The 24,345-nt window shown below is 38.0% G+C and overlaps 3 protein-coding genes across 4 annotated transcripts; 2 read left to right on the top strand and 1 right to left on the bottom strand.

Moving 5' to 3' along the window:
* The first annotated feature begins 86 nt into the window (after positions 1-86).
* On the top strand, positions 87-3,739 carry LOC141651628 (uncharacterized). Its single transcript, XM_074459329.1, has 4 exons — positions 87-1,329; positions 1,431-2,037; positions 2,133-2,514; positions 2,588-3,739. Exons 1-4 carry the CDS (start codon positions 87-89, stop codon positions 3,737-3,739), a joined length of 3,384 nt encoding a protein of 1,127 aa, XP_074315430.1.
* A 2,199-nt stretch (positions 3,740-5,938) lies between these two features.
* Positions 5,939-14,662, top strand: LOC141653567 (AT-hook motif nuclear-localized protein 5-like). Its single transcript, XM_074461371.1, has 5 exons — positions 5,939-6,976; positions 7,621-7,688; positions 9,743-9,874; positions 12,946-13,107; positions 14,033-14,662. Exons 1-5 carry the CDS (start codon positions 6,490-6,492, stop codon positions 14,222-14,224), a joined length of 1,041 nt encoding a protein of 346 aa, XP_074317472.1. The 5' UTR covers positions 5,939-6,489; the 3' UTR covers positions 14,225-14,662.
* A 3,998-nt stretch (positions 14,663-18,660) lies between these two features.
* Positions 18,661-21,442, bottom strand: LOC141653566 (uncharacterized). 2 transcript variants are annotated; one of them, XM_074461370.1, is made up of 7 exons: positions 21,396-21,442; positions 20,825-20,978; positions 20,532-20,589; positions 19,761-19,829; positions 19,568-19,663; positions 19,327-19,416; positions 18,661-18,864 (listed from the first exon to the last, which is right to left on the bottom strand). In XM_074461370.1, exons 2-7 carry the CDS (start codon positions 20,974-20,976, stop codon positions 18,796-18,798), a joined length of 534 nt encoding a protein of 177 aa, XP_074317471.1. In that variant the 5' UTR covers positions 20,977-20,978; positions 21,396-21,442; the 3' UTR covers positions 18,661-18,795. The 2 variants fall into 2 exon arrangements, with proteins under 2 accessions (XP_074317471.1, XP_074317470.1); XM_074461369.1 differs by lacking the exon at positions 21,396-21,442 and adding an exon at positions 21,260-21,362.
* Positions 21,443-24,345: the final 2,903 nt, after the last annotated feature.

Genomic DNA, 24,345 nt, shown 5'->3' with positions numbered 1-24,345 from the left:
TTTTGTTATTTTCGCATCTTTTGCCCTAATGGCGAGTTCAAGCGCAATAGGGCGAAGGGAAGGGAAACAATCTCTTGTTGAGGACGATGAAGTTGGGGACGCAGTTTAAATGGGATGTGGGTGATGATGTGCGCGAGATACAAAGGTCTGAGTTGATGTTGGTAGGGCGTTTGTGGACAGCGAAAGCGATTAACGTGCGAGCGGCGATTGATACTATGACCAAGCTATGGAACCCTAAAGGCTCAATATTAGGTAATGTTATCGATGCTAAGGACAAAATTTTTGCTTTTCGGTTTACTGATGAACGAGACAAGAATAGAGTTGTCGAAGGCCAGCCTTGGCATTTCGATAAGTTTATGTGGTGTTTTGGTGACCCGTGTACTACGGGTAAATTGACTGACACGCCTCTCTTTCTTGTTCCCCTTTGGGTCCGCATTTATGACTTGCCCATTAGAGGTAGGTCAAATGAAGCCAACATTAAACACCTGGGACAGCAGCTGGGTAAATTTGTGAGTCTGGATGTTATACCAAATCCGGAATTAGAGAGGGCGGTGCGTATTCGGGTGATTCATGATGTACGCAAACCTTTGAAATCATCTGTCAAGGTGCGTATGTCTGGAGAAAGGTTGGCCGCGACTGAGTTCAATGTTAAGTTCGAACGGTTGCCGACATTCTGTTATGGTTGTGGGGTGCTAGGACATGGCGAGAAGGAGTGTGAGGACGGACCTTATGAGGAGGGAGATCTGAAATATGGGGAATGGCTTAGGGCCTCACCGTGGAAGGTCACAAAGACGGTTTCAGAACCTCTGGGAAAAGCGGCTAGGGTCCTACTGGCCGAGTTTGATGAGGAGCAACGTAAACGAGAGGAGGGCATAGTGGAACAAATGATAGAAAAACTCCAGAAGATTGCGGTGTCTCATGCTTCCAAGAAATTGCCCACTAAACAAACGGGAGCAGAGGCAAGTGGAGAAGGCGCTTTGGTTGAGTCGCATGAGCAGGGGAGGGAAGGAGGGACTATAGAAGAAGTGGGCGTGGTGATGAACTGTTCTAATTCTGAAGGGCATAAAGAGATGAATGAACACGGGGGAGAGCTTAGGGCGAGTTCGGGAGGGGAGTTATCTTTTATGGAGAGTGACATTGTTGTAGAGGAAAGGGAGAAAGTGACGGGTCCTGAAAGTAAAAAGTGGAAGAAGTTTGCTAGGGAAAAGGGAGGAGTGGCTAGGGAAGGAGCTACGGCTTCCTCAGCTGGAAGGGCGGGGTCGAAAAGAACCAGGGAGGATATGGAGCAGGAGACGGAAAATGTGGCGAAGAAACCTTTTATTGATATGGGTGTGTTTTCACCTGAGGCGGAGGTTGAGGGAGCTCAACCCCGCCGGGCCCAATGAATCTTTTAAGTCTCAACTGCAGAGGGCTGGGCAATCCCGATGCAGTTGGTGGGCTCCGGAACTTGATCCGGAGGGAGGCCCCGGCTTTCGTTTTTCTCTGTGAAACGAAGCTGAGTAGGGTAGAGATGAGGAAGATTAGTTCCAGTTTTGATGAGTATTATAGTATGGAGGTAGATAGTGTCGGTAGATCGGGGGGCTTAGCTTTTCTTTGGAGGAAGGATTTAAATGTGGTGTTTAGGGCTGCGTCAGTACATTTCATGGACTTTGATATTGAGATGGATGGTTCGAAGTGGAGGTTGACTGGTTTCTACGGCTGGCCTTCAATCCAAGATAGACATTTATCGTGGCAGCTCCTGAGGACTCTCGCTGCTGAGTCCCAGGACCCGTGGCTTTGTGTGGGGGATTTCAACGAAATTTTATTTGCAGATGAAATGAAAGGGGGCTCTAGGGCCCAATGGCAGATGAATAACTTCCGGGAGGCGGTGGATGATTGTGGGCTCAGTGACCTTAACTTTGAGGGGTACGCCTTTACTTTTGATAACGGACAAGGGGGAGAGGAGAATAGACAGTGCCGGTTGGATCGGGCCATGAAGACAGAATCTTGGAGGGAACTGTTTCCTTATGCAAAACTTGTTCACATGGACCGCGAGTGGTCGGACCATTCCCCTATCAAGGTGGTCCTTAATAGGCGGAGGGAGGAGGAGCATACATACAATAGCCGATTCCGTTTTGAACAAATTTGGATAGGGAAGTCAGGTGTGAGGATACGATCAAACGGGTGTGGGAGGAGGATGATTGGAATGTGATTGAGACGATTTCTAGGTGTGCCCGTGAACTTCAGAAGTGGAAAGGGATTAGCATCGGGAAAATTCTTCGAGATTTGAAGCGAAAGAGGAAGCGAATTTCTTGGTTGAATGAGAACGAGAGGACGGTGGCAAATGTCGAGGAAAGAAAGAAAGTAATGAAGGATATTAATCAATTACTTCGACAAGAGGAGATGTTTTGGCGCCAAAGATCGAGGGCCTTATGGTTGAAGGATGGGGATCGTAATACCAAGTATTTCCATAGAAAGGCGGGCAGCGCAAAGCAAAAGAATAAGATCGGTCGGATTGTCGAGGAGGATGGCACGGTTAGGGATGGGAACGATCTTTCATTAAGGCCGCTTTGTGAGGTATTTTTCCTCTGTTTTCACGTCCTCACAGCCCGCGGGTTTCGATGAGTTATTGGTTGGTGTTCAGGGACGGGTCACGGCGGGAATGAATGAAATATTCAGCGCGGAGTACAGAGGGGAGGAAGTTCTTGAAGCACTTACTCAAATGCATCCACTGAAGGCACCGGGACCGGATGGGATGAATGCTCTCTTTTATCAGTCATACTGGCACATTGTTGGGCCTTCTGTTACGCGCACGGTCTTGGGTATCCTCAATGGGGGTGAGTTTCCGGTCGCTATTAATAGTACCCATATTGTGTTAATTCCCAAAAAGAAAGCCCCGGATAAATTGCGAGATTTCAGGCCGATTAGTTTATGCAACGTGCTGTATAAATTAGTCTCTAAAGTGTTAGCCAATCGTCTTAAACTCTTTTTGGGCCAGCTGGTATCGGAGAATCAAAGTGCTTTTACACCAGGCAGACTCATTTCTGATAATATCTTGGTTGCTTTTGAGATGTTCCATTATATGAAAAATTCTAGAGGAGGTGGCGGGCATATGGCTTTGAAGCTCGATATGGCGAAGGCTTATGATAGGGTGGAATGGGGTTTCTTGCGAAGGGTACTTGAAGTTATGGGGTTTGATGTCAGATGGGTTACAAACGTCATGCAGTGTGTTCAGTCGGTGTCGTATGAGGTTCTAATTAATGGCTCACCATCTGAGGCTTTTGTTCCGGAGCGAGGGCTACGACAAGGGGACCCAATTTCGCCGTATCTTTTTATTCTCTGTGCCGAGGTTCTCTCTAGTATGCTGAGGCGGAAGGTTGAGTTAGGGTCTCTTCACGGCATACGCATAGCACCGCAAGCCCCTATTGTCTCCCATTTATTTTTTGCCGATGACAGCATTATCTTCGCAAAAGCTAATGAGTCTCAAGCCCGGGTGGTGTTGGATGTGTTGAATCAGTACGAAGCGGCTTCGGGACAATTGGTAAGCAAGGAGAAGACCAATGTTTCTTTTAGCAAAGGCACGACGGCAAGACGTAAAGAGAGGGTGGCAGCTGTTCTCGGGGTCAACGTGGTGAATGAGCATGATAAGTACCTTGGTTTACCCACTGTGATTGGCCATTCTAAACAGCTCCTTTCCAAAGTTATTCGAGACAAATTAAACAACAAAATGCAAGGATGGCGAGGTATGCTATTCAAATGAAAGGTAAGGAAACTCTGATAAAGGCAGTGGCCCAATCTATTCCTACCTATGCGATGAGTGTGTTTAAATTACCGACCAATTTTTGTGATGAGTTGCGTTCAATTGTCTCGCGTTTCTGGTGGGGTTCCTCTAACGGGAAACGGAGGATATCATGGGTCGCATGGAGTCATATGTGTCGTGCCAAGGCCAAGGGTGGAATGGGTTTTCGGGATTTTGCGAAGTTCAATCTAGCTCTTTTAGCTAAGCAAGCGTGGCGTTTGGTGAGTGAGGAGGGCAGCTTGATGTCGAGGGTGCTTAAGGCGAAGTACTTCCCTTCTTGTTCTTTCATGGAAGCTAATCTGGGCCCTAACCCTAGCTTCACTTGGAGGAGCATTTGTGATGCTAAAGAGGTCATGCGCTTGGGGTTGAGGAGGAGCATTGGCCGAGGTGAGGGCACGAGAGTGTGGCTTGATCCGTGGATCCCAGGAACGGAGTCTAGGCGGGTGTTGTCTCCGAGGGGTGAGGCTGACATCAACATGAAAGTGGAGGAGTTGCTTATGCACGGAGGAGACCAGTGGGACCGCCACAAAGTTGAGTCGCTATTCTTGCCTTTTGAGGCGGAAAGGATCCTGCAAATTCGTTTGAGTGAGGTAGTCCGAGAAGATGGGTGGAGCTGGGAACATGAGAAGAATGGAGTGTATAGTGTGAGGTCGGGCTATCGTCTCTTGGCTGGGAATTGTAATGAGGAAGGTGAACAATCGATTTTTGGCGAACGATGGGTGTGGAATGCGATTTGGAAAATACCCGTTCTTCCTAGGATAAAGGCTTTCATGTGGCAGCTGTGCAATGAAGCGATCCCAACGAGAGCTAATATTGCAGCTCGGCTTGGTCAGGTTGATGATTCGTGCCCTCGTTGTCATAGCAACGTGGAGACTTGTCTTCACGTTGTTCGGGATTGTGGGTGGGGGGACGGGATTTGGGAGGGAATGGGAATAGAGGTGGATAGGACTAACGGGCTTGTGCGGGTGAGGGAGTGGGTGGAAGGTATGCTAAGAGAGTTGACTGCGCGGGAGAGGGTGGTGTTTGTAACGACGTGTTGGGTTTTATGGGAAAAACGAAATAAACTCGTGTTTGATGAAGCTAGGTGGTCCACGGAGGGCATATTGAGGCGAGTTAGGGAGTTGGTGTGGGAGATGGAGACGCTACAACCCGCAGGGGAGACTCGTGAGGGAGCGGCTGAAAGAGAGGACGTGATGGTGGGGGGATGGCGAAAGCCGTGCTTGGGGACATGGAAAGTGAATGTGGATGCGGGAGTCATGGAGGGTATTGGGGTGGGATTAGGCGCGGTCTGTCGCAACTACGAGGGTGTTATGGAATGGGTCGTGGCTCGGTGCGGGGGAATGGTAGTCGTGATGTCCCTATGGTCAAGCGGAAGCGGTTCTTCTCGGCCTTAAGGAAGCTTGGGCAAGAGGGCGTGAACATCGTCGTTGAAAGTGACTGTCTCGAGGTTGTTCAAGCGTTGAGGAAGAAAAAGAGCGGCAGGAGTGAGCTTTACATCTTTTTCGCGGACATTTTGCTTTTTTGTAGTCGTTTTGATTCTGTTTCTTTTACGCACTCTAGTAGGGATTTTAATAGTCTAGCTCATGAAGTCGCTCACGCTAGGCCTTGGAGCATTGGTAGGCGCGTCTGGGTAGAGGATTTTCCGCTACAGTTTGTTGATGTAGCTTCGCATGATTTACGTAATATGATATAAGCCTTCATGGTTTTTTCAAAAAAAAAAAAAAAAAGAACAGTACAGCAGTATTCTCACTGTACATCATTGAATAAAAGCAGATTATGTTACACCAAATGGCAAGTGAGAGGAAATCAAAGTTAGGTCACCTTGTCCTTGACACTTGACACATCTGAAACCTCTTTAACTTCATTGAATTTTCAAATCTGAGTGGTTTCTGAGATGCTACTTTCTTATAAAAATTAAATTATAAAATAAAACCGTCTTATAATATAAAATAATCATTTTATTCGTTAGATACACATTTATTTATTAGTATTATTATCAATAAATGAATGTCTTTATATATTAAAAAACGGTCTCACAAGTTATACAATAATTATTGCAACTTATAAAAGAACAGTCCGTCTTGCTTAAGACCGTCACTATCCGTCTTAAGCTTAAGACGGATAGTGACGGTCTGAAACAAGAATTTGTGATAAAAGAAGTCACCTTTATTTCAAATAAATTCAATACTACTGTAGTACAGTACAGTATAACTCTACATTTTCTCAACTTTTTACTTTCTCTTCATTCTCTCTCTCATTCGAATTGCTACTTCTTCTAACTATTGTCCATTTCTTTTTCTTCAACTTTGTGTTTATGTGTTTTCCCTAATATCTTGTGTTCTTTTGTTAGTGTTAAGAGAAATTAGTGATAAAATTCTGAGTTTTGCCTTTCTGGGTATCTCAGAAATCAGCTGAACAACATTTTGGATTGTTCAAGTTTCAATTTTTTAGATTAGGGATTTGATATTTCCCCACCAAAACCCTAGAAAACACTTACTTTAGAGATCTATTGTGTATTTGAGCACCTGGGTAAGTTCAAATTGCTGATTTTGTGAAGAATTTAAGCTATTTTTGCATATAGGTAGAGTAATTTCACTGATTGATTGTGTAGTAAGGTTTAAAACCCTAATTTTCAGCATAAAGTTGTGATCTCTGTGTATAATTTAGGGATTTTTTTGGTTTCTGTGATTTAATTTGGGTGAAGTAAATGTATGGATGGGAGAGAAGGTATGGCATTGCAAGGTTCATCACCTTATTATTTTAATAGAGCAATTTCTTGTGCATCAGAACAAGGGCATGGTGGTCATTTCACTAGCCCATCACCACCACCTGGGTATAGACCAATAAACCCTAATATTTCTGATGCAAATCATGTTGTTAAACCTGCATTTAATGTGGAAGGAGGTCCAATGTCTCAGCCTAATAATGGACCTCCTCAAGGTTTTTCAATAACTGTGGCTTCAGCTGGTGGTTCTTTGAGTGAACCCTTAAAGAAAAAGAGGGGTAGGCCTAGGAAATATAGGCCTGATGGGGCTAATGGGGTTGTAGGACCCGGTTCTGTGTCGGATTTGGGTTCGGGTTCAGGTTCCATGGCATTGGCTCTATCACCTTCCTCTCCAAATTCAGGTACACCTGGTGATAGGAAAAAGAGAGGAAGGCCTCCTGGGTCTGGGAGGAAGCAGAGGTTGGCCTCTGTTGGTAAGCTCATTTATTTGATCTCATAATCTTAATTCTTTTTTTAGTTGCATTTATTCTATTTACTGAATAATGTCAATTTGATATTTTCATTGGTTGAACTGTTGTCAAGAGTATGTTATGTGAGTAGGTTGTTGCATCTCTTTTATCCAATGAAGTTCTCTTTGCAATTTTCATTTTGGGTCATTCGGAAATAGCCTCATTGTGTTGCTAACACAAGGTTAAGGTTAATGTGGAAACTATAAACTGTTAATGTGGAGGTTGGTTTCAAATGTACTCTTCTTCAGGAACTTATAGCAAACCTGTTGTATTTGCATTTTTGGTTCTCTAAAGTGCAGTTTTACGCCATCTAAATCATGTTTCATCTTTTTAAAAAGATTGATTGTTTTGTTTGGCGATGCATAACAGTAAAATTGTTATGATATTCTTACTAGGTGAAATCCGGAATTCGATTTTAAAACCTCTAAGTTTACCTTGACTTTCCATTACATTTTCGCTCTCCGTTTTGTTTTTCATTTTCCCTTTTCTATTCGCATTTTGAGGTGTGCGTTCACCCATGAACGGTTCTAAAGGATGATTCATGTCAGCCGACCCCAAATCATTTTGGGATTAAGGCTCTGATGTTGTTGTTGTTGTATTCTTACTAGGTGAATGGATGAGCAATTCTGCAGGCGTTGCATTTATGCCTCACGTAATTCATGTACAACCTGGAGAGGTATGCCATAATGCCAACACGCTAAATGCTACTTTGTGCAACCTGCTAGATATACAAGACTTGGAGCATGTTTGGCTTAATTTATTAAAATTGAGGTTTTGTTTCTCTAATTCAATTTTTTAAAAGTGTTCTTCAGAAGTTAAAAGCACAAAATTGTTGTTTCTATTTTTAAGGGCAAAATGATGGTTGTTGAGCATTTAAGAAATTATTTTTAACTTTTGAATGATTGTGTATTTGGCCAATTTGTGTTTTTTCTTTTGGCAAAAAAAAAACACTTTGAGAAGTTAGGCCAAACATACTCTTAGTACCCTATAGGCCTTCACTTCAGAAAGACGATGCCTATCACGAAGAAGTTTTTTTTTTATACTATTGCTAAAGGTAGAGAGTTATGTGGAGGCATCTACTTTTGAGAAACGAGCTTTAGGGAACCCTGTGTGTAACATGCCTTGCTTTGAGCTAGTTGTGGTCTTGTGGAAACCTTATGTTAGCAAGAGTTGGACGTTGAACTATTGCTTGCTTAGTTGTGGAAAATGAAATCTAATTGCTCCTTTGTTTCACAAGCATGATACTGCTACATCTCTCTGTTGTTAGATAGTTGATAAATGTTAGCACTTAGTTTTGGGATGTTCTATGGGTTTGATCACCCAATGTTTGCAGGAATTGAACGTTGGACTATTATTCGCTTGCTCGGGCAAAACAAAAAATTTATTTATTTTTCTCTCCTTTATTACACTTTTTCACCAACCACTTCCTTGTAGATTTCATCTGTATCATTCCGGATCCTTAACTCTATTTCGGTTTTTAAAAATCGTTTTAATCTTTTCTCTCGATTGAAATTTTAAGTTTTTATAAAAGAAAGACGGAATTCGATTTTAAAACCCCTAAGTTCACCTTGACTTTCCATTACATTTTCGTTCTTCCTTTTTGTTTTTCATCTTCCCTTTTTTTATTCGCATTTTGAGGCGTGCGTTCACCCATGGACGGTTCGAAAAGATGATTCATGTCAGCCGACCCCAAATCATTTTGGGATTAAGGCTCTGATGTTGTTGTTGTTGTTGTTGTTCTTTTTTGGTAAATTGCTTTTCTTTGGAGAAAATATTGTGAGATAGTTGATAAAAGGTGTTCCTAAAGGTCAAGAACTTAGGAAATTATGTACCCCAAATCTTTTGATGATTGGTTTAGTTAGCCTTGTTTCCATATTTCCAATGGAGCCAAAGATTCATTACTCTTTAGTTCTGGATTATGATGGAATAAAGCAAAATGGCTCACTAAAGTGGCTGCTCTTCTTTCTCTTGTGAAGTAGTGGTCGTTCGATGCAGTTCCCGACGCAATTTTCATCTTGGGTCACTTGGAAACAGCCTCTTTGTGTTGCTAACACAAGGGTAAGGCTGCGTACATCCGACCCCCCCTTACCCCGCAATTTGCGGGAGCCATTTTGGCACTGGGGTAATGTTGTTGTTGTTGTTGTTGTTGTATTGGTTTAGTTAGCCATTTAATTATTTCTTTCTAGTAGAGTCAACGGCGAATGATTTTTGGTTTTGAAGCATGATGGAACAAAGTTAAATTCACTAAGTTAAATTCACTAAAGTGTTCGCTCTTCTTACATTATGAAGTGATGGTTATTTGATCCTATTCTTGCTACAGTCATTTGGAAACCGCTTCATTGTGTTCTCAACACAGGGAATGGTTTTCAACAGCCTCATAGTTTGAGAGTTACTTGGTATCAGCCATCACTGACTGGTCTCGTTCATAATGCCTTACACTTGACTGTACCTCCCCAAAATGGGTATCGGCTACAACCTGATAACTCTGTCAAGGTGTGGTTTCTTGGCCTAGATTTAGTACCATAACACCGCACAAAGGTTGCTTAAGTCGCCCCTCAAATTACCTTGGGCATTTCTTTTCTTCCCTCTTCCTCAAAGTACTTGTGGTGTTTGTGTTTAAACTCTGAGTATATAACTACATGTTTCCTTGGGAACTTAATTGCCTTCAAACTGATTTGATGGATTGCTAAATTTGATAAGTATTGACGGACTTGTTAGTGTAATTCTCAGGACATTGCAGGAAAAATACTCTCGTTTGCACAACAAAGGCCAAGAGCTTTATGCATTATGTCAGGCAGTGGTGGTGTCTCGGCAGTCACACTACGCCAACCTGCATCATCTACTGGAACTGTTACATTTGAGGTAAATCATCATAATGTCTATCACAAAATCTTTGAAAGATTGCTAACTGATTTTATTTGTTGTGACTTTCACTCAGTATTGAGTATCCGCTGATTATATAAGCTGGGAAGACAAAAATATTAATATGTCGTGTTTCTGTTTTTGTCTTGATTATATTTTTGTGATCTCGTCTTTTATTATGTGTCAAGTGTTCCTAAGTGTTAGTTCGGTTATTCAAGGAATCGACACCTATAAATTTTCAATTTATTGGAATCAAGCTTCTTTATCGAATCCACTGAAATTTGATAAATATGTTTGCTTGCCAATATTAAATATAAACTAGGTTTGTGACCCGTGAAAATCACGGGTTTATCTGTTTTAGTTTTGTTATATTATAGTATTGTTAAGATTTGTCCGAGCAATTAGTTGATCCATTTAAAAAGATATTGAGTCTTGAAATACAAAATAGTTAGTTAGTTAATGCCTTATTTCTTTGACAACTTTGGTTTATTTTCAAAACTATATATCGTATTTTAGTTGTTATTTTGATTAATATACTAATAACATGTGGTTTTGAAAAAAAAAATACCCTCAATGAATCCAGTAATTCATGACACTCATGTGGAAAACTCATTCAACAAATTCATGCGTAACCCAACCAATTGATCAACATCCGAGCAACATGCCCTAATCAAATAGGTAATGTAAATTGTAAATTGTAAATAAGAGGTTAAACTTAGTTCAGATGATGTGTATGTTACTAAAATTGTTGAAACTACACATACCTTACCGCGCCTTCCTTCTAATCTTTTAATTGTTTTGGCTTCTATTTTATAAGTTATATTATTTTGAAACGCATGTGAGGTGAGAGTTATTTTAACTTGGCATGAATGAGAACGTGTCAAAGAGTCATTGGACGAAACATAAATAATAAATAAATCGAAATTAAATTTTACATTATTGATCCTATAATTATAAATTATTCGCCTTCAAAACCCCAGGAACATGGGTCAATGAACATGAACAAAATTAGTCATTCACATTCATGTTGTCAATCTTATTGTTAGTTTATAATATATTATTGAGTGGAATGGAGAGAGTATTTGTTTAAGCAATTCTAGTATTTTCCTTCTTCATATAGTCATCTTTCTCCAATGAACAATCCCTACAAAAAAAAAACCATTGAGTGATTAATAACAAACAAAATGGTGGGATTTGATTTATGTAATATTAACCTTATTATTAATTTAAGTTTTCCCTTAAATAATGAAATAAAGAGAGCATTAAATAATAAAGATGTAAGTATATTTACCTTTGAATAACACAACTCCAAAAATCTTGATAGCCCCTAAATGAGAACAAAACAACGTATATGTGAAGTTTAAAAATGTAATGAGTACTTCATAATCAATTGAACTTAAAAATAAATAAATAAATTATTTAAAACCTTAATATATACTTACCTTACCTTAATATACTTACCTTGATGTAATACAATGATAAGAAACACTATTGACACATACAATTCTCTTGGTGATGAGGTTAAAAAAAATATTGGCTTGAATTTTGGCTCACAAATATTGTTTTCCATCAAATATTTATAGCCAATTGAGGATAAGTTTTATGACTTTTAGACGTCTTTTTTTATTATTATCAAATTTAATATATACATAAATATGTAGGAAGGTTTTATGACTTTTGAGCATTTTTTTCATTATTAGCAAATTTAATATAGACATAAATATAGAGTAAGGAGAAATGAAATGTAAAAAGGTTTGTTTTAATTTATTTATTTATTTTTATTTGCTTAAAATATTATAACAATAAACGTCGAAATTTAAAATTTAGTATGAATTTTGATTTTTAATTGTTGTTTAATTTATCTAAAATATTATTTGCATTTAATGTTTCAATTTTTTTTCTTTTTTCCTTTTTAAATAAGAAATAATGATATGACTTGCTAGGATTTTAATGGTAAAATGAGATACTTTTGGCTTACCTTTTTATTTTATTTATAGATTTATAGATAAATGAATTAAATCAATGCCATATAATAAATTGATAATCCATGTCACATTAAAACTTGCCGCCATGTCACAATTAAACTTGTCATGTCACATTTTTTAGGTTAGCCTTTTAATAAGATTTTATAGATTCAAGAATTGACATACCTATAGGATTCAGTAAATATTTTTCTCCGTATTGTAGGAAACGAGAATTCAGGAGTATTTGAAATTCTTACATCTTACGAAATTCTCTTAAGCTAAACGACGCACATATTTGTAATTTCTAGGATGTTATAATTTCTATTTGTTGCCGTGGTTAGCCAAATGAATTCTAACTTCTAAGTATACATCCACGATCGACTCCCTCTTTCACTGGGTCTATAGCTACATGTATGAGCAATATAAGTCCAACTTTCGGCAGAAGTACTGCATCAAGGTGATGAATTAGCTTCATGCCTTCATCATCAGAGTACCCTGAGCGTCTAGAATCTTAGTTGCTGTGCAATCTAATTGCTATACTGAAGGCACGAGAGAGAATATGGTTACCAAGAATAGTAGTTCGCTATGTAAGCTCTTGACATTGTTTTTATTGCACAACATATGGGCTGTAAGACCTGAGTGAAGTGTTGTAGTCTGTTCATGTGATTGTTGGCCAGCTCATATATGTTATGTCAGAAGCTCTTTAGCGTAAAAGCCTCAAAACTCGTGACTTGTTTGTGCAGTCTTTGTTTTGATTTGTGGAAAGGTTTTGTTCAGATATGTGTTTCAAGTTCTTTCAAGACTTAATTTTGCTGGTTAATGATTTGAAGTTTAACTACTCAGCAAAAGACTTCAAGACTAAAATGCTGTAAATATTTAGTCAATGTAATCATAGGACTTATATCTTGTAAATTCAGTATTAAGGGACTTAATCACCACTCTTCGAAGCGGACTTTGTAAAATGATGTGATCTGGGAAAGGACCCTGTAATTGTCATTTGCCGTGGCTGTTTCATTGTCTACTGTAATAAGCTTGTGACAACTTTTTACTTCGTACTTTGTTTGCTTAGAAAGGTTGATGCTAAGTAAATTTATTATCCATCTGTAGGGCCGTTTTGAGATATTATGCTTATCTGGTTCATATTTAGTAGCGGAAACTGATGGGTCTCGTAACCGGATTGGTGGTGTTAATGTTTCCCTATCTAGCCCTGATGGCCATGTAATTGGTGGTGCAGTCGGAGGAAGGCTGGTCGCTTCGAGACTGGTCCAGGTATTATATAGGTTTTTATTTTTTCCTTCATTTGTTTTGATTTTTCTTTGGTAATTTCTGATTCTAATCTCCTAGGTAATACAACAACAACAACAACAACAACAACAACCAACATCAGAGCCTTAATCCCAAAATGATTTGGGGTCGGCTGACATGAATTATCCTTTAGAACCGTCCATGGGTGAACGCACACCTCAAAATGCGAATAGAAAAGGGAAAATGAAAAACAAAAGGGAGAGCGAAAATGTAATGGAAAGTCAAGGTAAACTTAGAGGTTTTAAAATCGAATTCCGGATTTCTTTTATAAAAACTTAAAATTTAAATCGAGAGAAAAAATTAAAACGATTTTGAAAACCGAAATAGAATTAAGGATCCGGAATGCCTTAAAAGTAAACCAAGTAAAATATATAAGAAAGTGGTTGGTAAAAAAGTGTAATAAAGGAGAGAAAAACCAATAATTTAATTTTTTTAAATTAAATAAAAACACTAAATATGTCAAAAAAACATCAAATACTAAAAATCCACATGTATCCTTTCCCTCCATTGTGCCCTCTCCGTCACCATACTAAAAATCTCCGAGGTAATATCTTTAAAAAAAATCAATGTAGGACGGAATACGTTAAATGACTTATAAGCTCTCTATTTTCTTGTTGTATTGCAAAGTAGTAGTGTCATATTGCTCTAAAATACAAATTTTCATACGAAACAGCCTCTCTGACGAAGAAGTAAGGTTGCTCACTTATGGACTCCCCTTACGTCTTACCTTGCCACAGGCGGGAGTCATTGAGACACTGGGATAATGTTATTGTATTGACCATTGTACTGTGAGTTTGTGACATATAGTGGCGCAAAGAGCGGTGTAATAGAGTCCAATAGCTGATTTACTAAAAAAAAAGACGTTCATTTTCACAACTTTTTTTGGCAGGTTGTAGTGTGCAGTTTTGTTTATGGGAGTATCAAGGGAAGGAGCACTGAGTTAAACGAGACAGACGAGAAGTGTACGGAGCTATCAGGGATGAAGGCATCTCCTACCCAAAATGTTACAGGCTCATGGCCTGGTCCCAAAGAAGTTGACTCAAACAAACCCATGACCGGGATTGACTTGGCAAGTGGTTAACTAATAATTCTGTTTGGGTGCTTATTTGTAGATACATTGTGTATTTGAAAGCCTTATGGTGATGAGCCTCCACAAGGACGTGATCGGCCTTTTGCCGAGGGATAGGGTTGACAATTGGGAAGTTATTAACGGCGTCTCCTGACATTCAACGCAAGAAAGCTTACTGTCTTGAAGCCCTGCATTCAGCACTGTAGGATGGTTGGTTTCCGAGCAATTTAGTTAGATTTGGCAAGGAGAGTTACATTACTGGTATAGGACTTGCGCAAGATTCTGTTCTAACTAGATTTAGGTCAAGAATTCGTAGTATTGATATATTATCATTTTAATGTTACTGTTTAAATGGCATTTCGCTATTTGTACTCTCAAAGTAGCTCCTGGCATTCCTACATGGCTACATGTGATTCTAATGCACAATTTGCAACTACTGTTTGAGTTTGATTCTCGTCCTGCTTCGGATCCAATTTTAACGCTTAAAACCGACTTCGTAAATCCGACATCACTACGCTAAGAGTCTAAGACGATTCTGTTGGACACCAAGAAACTAACTAGTTTATAGTTGTCTCTGTTTTACTTTTAGTTTTTGTCCTAGGAAGCTTAATAAGATAAGGAGTAGCTCATAACCTAGCTAAACAAGCTTTGTTGTAAGCTTTCTCTCACCCGGTAAAAAAGATACTTTCACTTGTACCAATTAATTACCCCTCTTTTCTTGCAAAAAAACTTTGACCGTCAATGACACTCGGCTACAAGTTTAGAATAGCATAAACCCCCCTCTTTTTTTTTTTTTTTTTTTCTTCAAATTGATCGTCTTTACGAGCTCTTCGGTTATAAAAAAAAATTCACCGACGTCTCAACTCGTAGTCAAGAATTATGGTCGGTCAAAAGTTTATTCGTTAAAAAAACTTTGACCAACCATATTTACCAGTTACGAGTTCAGAAAGCGGTGAATTTTTTTTTCAAATTCAAGGCCTTTTACAAAATAATTGGTTTGAAAAAAAATATTACCATTTCCAGATTTCCTGAACTCGTAGCAGAGAAATATTGTCGGTCAAAGTTTTTTTGTGAAAAACGGGAAATACACCTTAGAAAACGAAAAAGTTAAAGAGTTACCCGTGAGAATATATCCCAAAAAAAAATTATAAGATGCACTATTGCCTGTTGATTCTTGATAATAATGGTCATGTTCCTGTTTTATGCACTGTTGAATGTTTTGATGGATGGAGTTCAATGGCTCAATGGATTTATCTTCTTAGAGCATCTCCAATGGTTTGCCAAAAGGACTTGCTTGCAAATAAAAAAAATTCCAAGCTACTTGTTTGACCATTGGAGCACTTCCATTGAACTAACTTAAATTGAGCTACTAGCTCCATGGAGCTAGTAGCTTAAATGGTCCTACAAAAAAAATCTACCTACTAAAATAATACATGTGGAAATTGAATTGCATTTTCAAAATGCATTTAATGAGGGGAACTACTTGAATTAGTTGAGTATGCAACAACTTCATTAAGTGAAAAACGGCTATATTTGGCAGTATTTTCTTTGGCCAAACTCAAGATACACTACTTCATAATATGATTGTCGAAAATGAGCGGCACACATATTCAAGAAAATTCCCGGATGATACATTTTCACCCGCCGTTCTTAATGATGTTGAACATGGTCATATAGAAGATTTGGAAGCATATATTGCTAGAGATGCAAGCATTCGGGATAGACAAGTGCATCAACAACTAAAGGCTGATCTAGTGGAGCATATTTGGAAATTTTCTAATGGAGAAAACCATAGTTGATAGCTTCTTGCACTAGTCTTTATACAATTATACGTATTGCTATTTTTAGTTATATGAATTTTTAATTTTTATTTTATAGATAAAATAAATAAATGTATTAATTAAATGGGTGAAAGGTAGTTGACATATGGGTCCATCTAAGCCACAATACTAGTAGCTTACCATTGTAGTAGTTTCTAGCCTAAAAATGTTGTAGCTTGAAAATCTTATGTGGCAAAGGTAAGCTAGTAGCAACTAGCTTACCATTGTGGATGCTCTAATGGCTCCGTCTAAAGTGAGAATTTGTGCTTTAGGATATAATGGAATGGTAAACTTTTTACCCTTTTTTTTTTACATTACTACGGAGTAGTTTTTTAGGCCCCATGGTGCCCGGACATCTTAATACAATTCTATTTAAAGTTTTCCCAAAACGATTCTACTTTATTCATTTATTGTAATACGAAAATATGTCGGTTACAATTTACAAATAACTCAAAAAACGGACATTCATTTCATACGACTCCATTAGAAAATTAAATAAAATGAATTTACGAAGACTATTACCACATAATGGATTTATGAACATACTCTTGGAATTTTTATTTGTTTCTGTTTATTACAGATATTACATTATAAAATTTCCAAATCTAACAATAAAACCGTCAATTGTCGGAAAGCCAAGAAATAATAAAAATGTAAAAGAGAATGGGGTTGGAAAGTATCCGTCACAAATGAGAATTTATGTACCATCCTGAGTCATCATGTGTTAAAAAAACAAAGGCAAATGTAGGAAAAAAAAATTAGGCAAAAGTCTCTAGTACTTTGACTCCTATTACCTCTTTTATAAGAGAAGGATTATAGTATAATTTACGTCTTCCATTTCATTTTTTTTTTTTTTGGTACACACGTCTTCCATTTCATTAAAATTGTCCTTTTGGGTGAGAAAATGGGACAATATAAACATGTAAGCTTTTGCATATAACATCACAAAGTACTGTTCTTTTTAAGGCTGATAATAAACAAGAGGCTTGTCTTTCCTTTTTGTGTACCTTTTGGACTATCTGGGTGGTAAGGTGCAGAAAGGTATTTGATAATTAAAGTGTTCCCATATTGGTGCTTATCTTCTTGTCTTAAGATTCTCTTAAATGGGCTCTTTTGGTGAGGATAAGAAATCAGAGTCCATAACATTCCAAACACCTTTGGAGGAAGAATTGACTAACCTTAGGAATGGAGTTATCTTTCCTTTGATCCAGGGTTCTCTTAACTGCTCACAATCTCATATTTATGTGGATGCTGCATGGTCAAAAGAGCTTGTTCTTTGGTTTGGGTGGGTGTATCATGTTTGATAATGAGGTTGTGTCAAATTAATATCAAAGGAAGTCTTTGAAATCTTTGAGCAAGTTCGAAGCTTTGGCAATTAGGGAGGCCTTGAAGTGGGCGCTCTCTCAATATCCTCCATGTTACAATTTTATCCGATTGTCTACGGGTTTCTTGCTCAAGTTAAAAGTGTTCTCAACTCAAACATTGGATTAGGAATACTGTTGAAGATATCACTGAATTAGCGGCAAACTTTCACTGCGTTTCTTTTGCTTATGTTCCTAGAATTTGTAATAAAGCCGCTCATAGGTTAGCTAAGCGTGCTGCTAAATTGTAGAACTCTTTTAACCCGATTGTCAAAAAAAAAAAAAAAAAAAAAACATCACAAAGTACTCATCACAGCAAGAAGATTGCCCTAGTACTTCGATAATTCGATGTGTTGAGGGGGGTTGATGTTTGCAACCTTTTCTAAATAAAAATACAAAGACGTTATTTTCAGATGTCTTGTAATTTTGTCGTAAAATGTATCACTACCCTACTATTCATGATCTAAGAAGCATAGGGAGAGTCGGGGGAGTTATTTTTTTGGGTGTTGATTGTCGCAGTACACATTTTACTCTTTGCAGTACACTATTGACTCTTTTACCCCTCTCATTTCCCCAATCTCCTTTCTCTCTAATTTGTTATTCTTTCAATTCTCATCTCCTTTTCTAGACTTCTACCCACCACTGCAATCATTCATCACCGTCAATCACCGCCCTATGTCATCGTCGTAAACCACCATACACCACCAACGTCAGAAATGACTGATTTTGCACATTCGCACAGGAAACGGGGGCGGACAATTTGATTTCTTGATACATAATTTGAGTGATGGGGAATTGGGGATAACCATGATTACCTGGATAATCCTTGTATGCCATTATTAGTGGACCAAACATTAACGACATGCATAAATTGACAATTAGCCAAGACATTTGTTTAAGTTGACATATGAAGTTGGGAGTACATCTGGGTTATAGACTTATAGGTATACATCTGGGTTTTTCGAATTACGAAGGGTGAGAATGGCCGTCGGAGGAGGGTGGGTTTGTTGGTACAACAGGACGAGGGGAATGGTGACGTGTGGCCGAACGGACATCGAGGATCCGACGGTGGGGCCAGGGGTGAGGTCTATGGTGGTGGTTCAACATGGTAGTGGACTAGTGGGTGGATGAGGAGTACTCTAGTCGGAGGATTCCATTTTTTTTTTCTTCCGGATGTAGTACAATAGTCAATAAGGGTATGTAAATGGAAAATAATGTGTAAAAAGTACTGTAATGAGTAAAATACGTACTGCGAAAATAAATTACGTATTTTTTTTACTCCGCCGGAGAATTAGCCCTTCGAAATTGAAACAGTTCCCACATCTCATAAGAAATACAAATGTGCCACAGTAGTCACTAGTCAGTAGAGCAAATCTGCGGGAGATGGGCAAAAATGAGCCACTCAGCTGTTCTCAGTCAAGTCTTCTACATCAGAATGCAATCTACTCCGGTTGACATAATCCAGGTACCCCTGAAACAAGCGTAAGGATTAAGATGAATCATAATCTAGAAATCGGAAAATGATGAACAAATTTCGGCATTTAAGCACCATTCGCAAGCATAGGATACATTTTTTTACACACATTATATCAAGGCGTGAAAGCCCGAGAATTCTAAACAAAATTAAGTACCAAAAGTAGAACTCTCAAGAACTCATGGTGCAGTCTATTATGAATCAGCACCAAGAATAACAAAGGATGAAAGAACTTGATGAATTTCAATCCCTATGAATCCATAAGGTGGTTAGTGACGCATTGCAGGTTCATTAAAACCCCAAAATGAGTATAGTGACTCTTAATTTGCTTTCAGTGTTAGCCAACAATTTATTGGAACTAACCCAAAATCACAATCCATTTCATAGATATCTTCGGTAGAAACCTAAAAAGATTCGGTTCTAATAAGGCCTTGCGTTAAGCAATATTCTTATTCTTACCTGCAAGATGCCCACAGCAGCAAATTTGTCAAGCATTGTTTTCATTTCCACCGGATGCAACTCTAGTGGCTTCAAAAGTAATTCGACATTCTGACAACCGAAAATGACAGTTAGTGTAGTCGGAAAAAAGACAAAACCATTGCCATTTTGCTTGCCGATCACCGTGATTATATACTCGAGTGATATCAATCTATATAGCATATTACAAACTGAAAGAACCTCCAAAATATGCAAAACTTACCTTTGTTGTATAGCACTCATTCCAGAACGTGTATTTTACACCTTCGAGTTTACCAGTCTTGCAAAGATCATCTACAAAAACCTTTATTTGTGCAGCCTGATCAACAAAGGGAAAAAACATTTAAAAATTGTTTTAGTGAAATTACTGATTCCATAACCGCATGAAAAGTTTCTCCACCAGAAGAAGAACACACATCAGCACTAGGACGTTGCCTATCGAAAGGGCAGCCAACAATAAAGCTCCTCAGATTGAATTCCTCAATCTGCAAGCAACAAAAAAAAAACTGTTAGAATCAAGTACTTCCTTAAGTCCCTTTGTCTAGGAATAAACTTCATGGTTATTTTTGGGACTCGCTTGGAATGAGAGTAATTATTAAGGGAGTAATAGAGCTAAAATGAACTAAAAAATGGAGGGAAAGGATGAGGATGAGGATGAGAGATAGAAATGGAAAGAAATGGGGAAATATAGTGTAATAGTTCCTCCATTAGGGTTGTAATAATTACTTGAGGGGGGAGGTCGGTAACAATTACTCTCCTAATGGAGGAACTATTACACTATATTTCCCCATTTTTATCTCACATCCTCATCCTTTCCCTCCATTTTTAAGTTCATTTTAGCTCTATTACTCCCTTAATAATTACCCCCATTCCAAGCGAGCCCTTGCACGTGAATAATGGAGCATCGTAAAATGTGGACGAAAATGCAACTTGAGTAATTATGTGGAGTCACAGGCCATAATGATCATAATAACCAAAAAAAATCAGATTTCATGTGGAATATTATTTGCGGAGTTACTGGACTACAGTAAAGCAACCGGGGAGTTATTCATGTACAGAATGAGCGGTGTTTGATGCAACTAGCAAATAATACGGAATTACGAAAAAGAGACAAGATATGAGACTTTACGAATTCACAAGAACATAAATAAATGAAAAGGGCCGAGATAATGCAGCAGAGGCCTTACCAAACTTAGGAAATCGGCAGCCATTAAATCAATATTCGACTTCTTTCTGAGCAGAACGCTGCAAATTAATGGGCCAATTATACAATTTAGTACGAGTATCGCAGAAACTTTCAGGACATGAGAGTGTAAGATAATATATATATAACTCATGATGAGACAAAATCCCTGAGCCTTTTGTATAGCAATGCACCCATGCCTCAATTATGAAAATGATGCTACGAGCCTACGGTGATTAAAAAAAGAAAAGAAACTCTTAAATTAAAACTAATGTATAATCTGCAGCAAAATTTAACCTTAATGGGGTTGCAATTTTGTTAACAGAGTCGGACACAGCCAGTCCAACATACTTATCACCAACATCCAACCCCAGAAACCGACCTCGTTCTAGCAAATTTGTCTTTTGCAATTCTTGGAACAAGCTTAAGGGCTTCATATACTTCATCATATCTACAAAAGAATCGACCAATAACAAACAAACATACTATTAATTCCATGTTGTTCAACAATGGGACAATAATAAACACTGCTAGTTCACTGAGGCATTTCAACAAACACCCGACATGCAACTTCAATAAACAACATTCAATAACGTCTAAATTGGTGCGATGCCCAGTTTACGAGACGGAAAAGGGTGTTCGAAACAGGTAACTTAAGATTGCATTGTTAATGACACCATTAGATTTGCGAAACCACTTTCAGAAATGTAACGTGTGAGTCAGAAAAATAACTGAAGAATATGCTTCGCTTCGTAAACCAAGGTAAACAATTGAAGAAAATGGAGAGAATGAAGTTGAAGAAGAGGATGCAACAGGTGAGTGATCTTCTATGTTTGATGACTAGTTAGAAACTATTGTATCTTCTTACGGTTGGACAACGTTGAAAATGTTGCGGGAATGATTTGATGTTTATTTTAGTAACAAGCGGATATAAAAATAAGGGATATTCTAGTAGTATCCCTTAATTTTTTGTCGACTTTTCACATGGTACTTTTATACTTTTTAAAACATATACGGTATTTCTAAGGGTTATTTAACGTGAATACTCCACACTATACGTCGTCTTCTTAAAATACTCTAAACTTTAATTTAACTCACAATAAATCATACTATCGACTCCCTCTTCTCATATTACACTCTTTAACCGGTTACCTAATCAACAGGTCAATTCCTCCATTATCTTTACAAAGCTACCCATGAACCACCTAACTCAACCTTATCGTCACCCCACCACCAACATAATCGCCACCATCACCCATCAACACCTACGCCCATCTTACGGAACCATCCAAGCCCAAATAAAAACCAAAATAACGACACCACCCACACCTCCCAAATCCCAAATTTAACATTTAGCCCCAAATTGATTTGGGGATCTAGGTTTCTAGACTACTGACGAAGGGATGCAACGACGATGACAATGATGCAATGAGGTAACGCACGTCTGTCAGGATGCAAGAGACGGAGTCTTGGTGCACGGGCGATGGCAAGAAGGCAAGGCAGAAGAGATCGTGACCTCTGTTTACAGATTGAAATAACCCAAACAAGTTAGAAAAGGAGTCAATTGGGTTTATTTACATCACAATCCATTTGACGGTAATGAAAACATTTTGGATAAATGACAAAATCAAGTAGTGTCAGAATCCAAAATTTGTGGTGAAGAAAATGTTGGTTTTCACTCCAACAACTTATGCGCATCTGAACAATGGCGGCAACGTAGATATTATCGTCTTTTGTTAACAATGAATGGATTGGTTGTGTGAATGGTGATTTAGTGGGTAGAAGATGGCGGCGGTTGTGGATGATTGTGGTGGTGAATGGTTGTTAAAGTGGTGTAGGTGGTTGAGTTAGGCATAAGGTTATAAATTACAAAAATTCTACCGTCCGGGAGGACGGTACTCCTCACACACAAACACAATCCACCAAAGGGAAATATTATAATGGCTTGTGTGTGAGGAGTACCGTCCTCCGGGAGGACGGTAGAATTACTCTATAAATTAATATGACTGTTTGAATGGAGAGGATGAAGGTGATGTAATGGTACCAGTAACTCGTAACCGGACAACTTAACTATTAACCTGATTTTACGGGTTAAAAACAGGGCTAGTATAATACGAGAAAAAGGGCTCAATAGTATAGCTTATTGCGAGTTAATTTAAAGTTCAGAGTATTTTAAGAAGGCGACTAATAGTTTGGAGTATTCCCGTTAAATAATCCTATTCCTAATTATTGTCATTATTACTAAGTGTACCCCTAAACTTTATTTTCCATCAATTAAACTCAGTTTTAGGCGTTAGGTAATGACTTGGACGCGTAACCAAACTTGTCATTTATTATCCCATGACATAAGGGACTTTATTGGGCTTAATATCCATCTCGATCCTAATATTTATTGATATATATGGGCTAAAAAATTTTTGACGCAAAATTTATTGATTCCTTGCCAAATTATCACGTACAAAGATGGATATTGAGCCTAATAGAGTCCTTATGTCATGGGATGATAAATAACACGCTTGGTTACGCGTCCAAGTAATCACTTAACGTCTAAAACTGAGTTTAGTTGACGGAAAATAAAGTTTAGGGGTACACTTAGTAATAATGACAACAATTAGGGGTACCATGTATGTTTTAATAAGTGTATGGGTACCATGTAGAAAGTCGAAAAATTGAGTGGTACCATGTAGAATATCCCTAAAAATAAAGAGTAAGGGTATCTTTCCGCTCCGTTTGGCATGCCACTTCAGATAGTTTATTTGACCAATACTAATCTTAAACCCATGCAAATTGCACGGGCATGCTTTGTTTGAGTTGTAATTATAAAAAGTTGTAAAATATTATAAGTTTTATAAAAAAATAGTTATCACTTCCTAAAAAGAATTATGTTTAGATTTGAATCATAAATTTCATTTGTAATTAGCTACATGATGTGCTAGCGTTAATTGGTCGAGTAGTTTTAGTATGATATGTCTTCTTCCTAGCTAAACTTCACTCTAGTTTCTACGTAGTCTTGTTACTTAGGTGCCTTTAAAAAAAACCAAATTATTCGAACGAAAATTAACACAAAATTAGTGAATAACACGGGTTCGAATAATCGCAAATCTGTGAAAATTGTTAGACCCGTTTTTTTACTTAATAAACCCGTGGACATGACAAAATGAGAGATTAATTTGACCCGTGCATGTTTAAAATGAAAATTTTGAATCATTTTTCATTTATTAAAAAATGTTAATTTGTCAAACGGGCCCGAATGAGAATTTGGACCCTGGCACGTTTAGGACAGTTTAGTCAAATTGTTAATATTCAAATCCATCATAAGAATAGATGATAACTCAATATTGAACTATAGTGTTGTATACTTTCAAAATCTTATTAAAATTTAAATATAAATTGCACTATCGATGACATTATGTATTAGTACCATCTCACGCATAAGTAGACACAAGTACACAACCCATATTGAAACTCGACCACATCAAAGCCCATCTTAATAACATGTGGTACATGTTACACCCACTGAAAATCCTAGTAACAACTTTCAAAATTTTAAGGTAGCATAATAATACCACACTTTCACAATCTCAACCTACACATAAACATTTCTTCATCTCTTCCCTTATCCATTCCATATTTCTCGCTTATCGCTAGTACATCCCCTCTTACCTTACTCCAACTCTCACATTTCAACTCTCACCTTCATTGATTGATTATCATCCTTAAATATATAAAGATATTATTTATAAGTCAAATATACGTTCAAATGACATGATATAACATGAGAGGGTATATGTAAATCCAATAATGAACAACATATTTAA

The sequence above is a fragment of the Silene latifolia genome, chromosome 4 (assembly GCF_048544455.1).
Source record: "Silene latifolia isolate original U9 population chromosome 4, ASM4854445v1, whole genome shotgun sequence".
In the NCBI taxonomy this organism is placed as follows: Eukaryota; Viridiplantae; Streptophyta; class Magnoliopsida; order Caryophyllales; family Caryophyllaceae; genus Silene; species Silene latifolia.
The sequence above is the reverse complement of the archived record's forward strand: the minus strand, read 5'-3'. Positions and strand labels throughout refer to the sequence as shown.

Coding starts and splice junctions, on each gene's coding strand:
- LOC141651628 (XM_074459329.1), top strand. CDS start 87: ATGAAGTTGGGGACGCAGTTTAAATGGGATGTGGGTGATGATGTGCGC. Junction 1,330..1,430: donor GAAACCTTTTATTGATATGG/GTGTGTTTTCAC, acceptor ATCCCGATGCAG/TTGGTGGGCTCCGGAACTTG. Junction 2,515..2,587: donor TTGTCGAGGAGGATGGCACG/GTTAGGGATGGG, acceptor ACGTCCTCACAG/CCCGCGGGTTTCGATGAGTT.
- LOC141653567 (XM_074461371.1), top strand. CDS start 6,490: ATGGATGGGAGAGAAGGTATGGCATTGCAAGGTTCATCACCTTATTAT. Junction 6,977..7,620: donor GCAGAGGTTGGCCTCTGTTG/GTAAGCTCATTT, acceptor TATTCTTACTAG/GTGAATGGATGAGCAATTCT. Junction 9,875..12,945: donor CTGGAACTGTTACATTTGAG/GTAAATCATCAT, acceptor ATCCATCTGTAG/GGCCGTTTTGAGATATTATG.
- LOC141653566 (XM_074461370.1), bottom strand. CDS start 20,976: ATGATGAAGTATATGAAGCCCTTAAGCTTGTTCCAAGAATTGCAAAAG. Junction 20,590..20,824: donor AAAATTGCAACCCCATTAAG/GTTAAATTTTGC, acceptor ATTAATTTGCAG/CGTTCTGCTCAGAAAGAAGT. Junction 18,865..19,326: donor CTGCTGTGGGCATCTTGCAG/GTAAGAATAAGA, acceptor CGCTTGTTTCAG/GGGTACCTGGATTATGTCAA.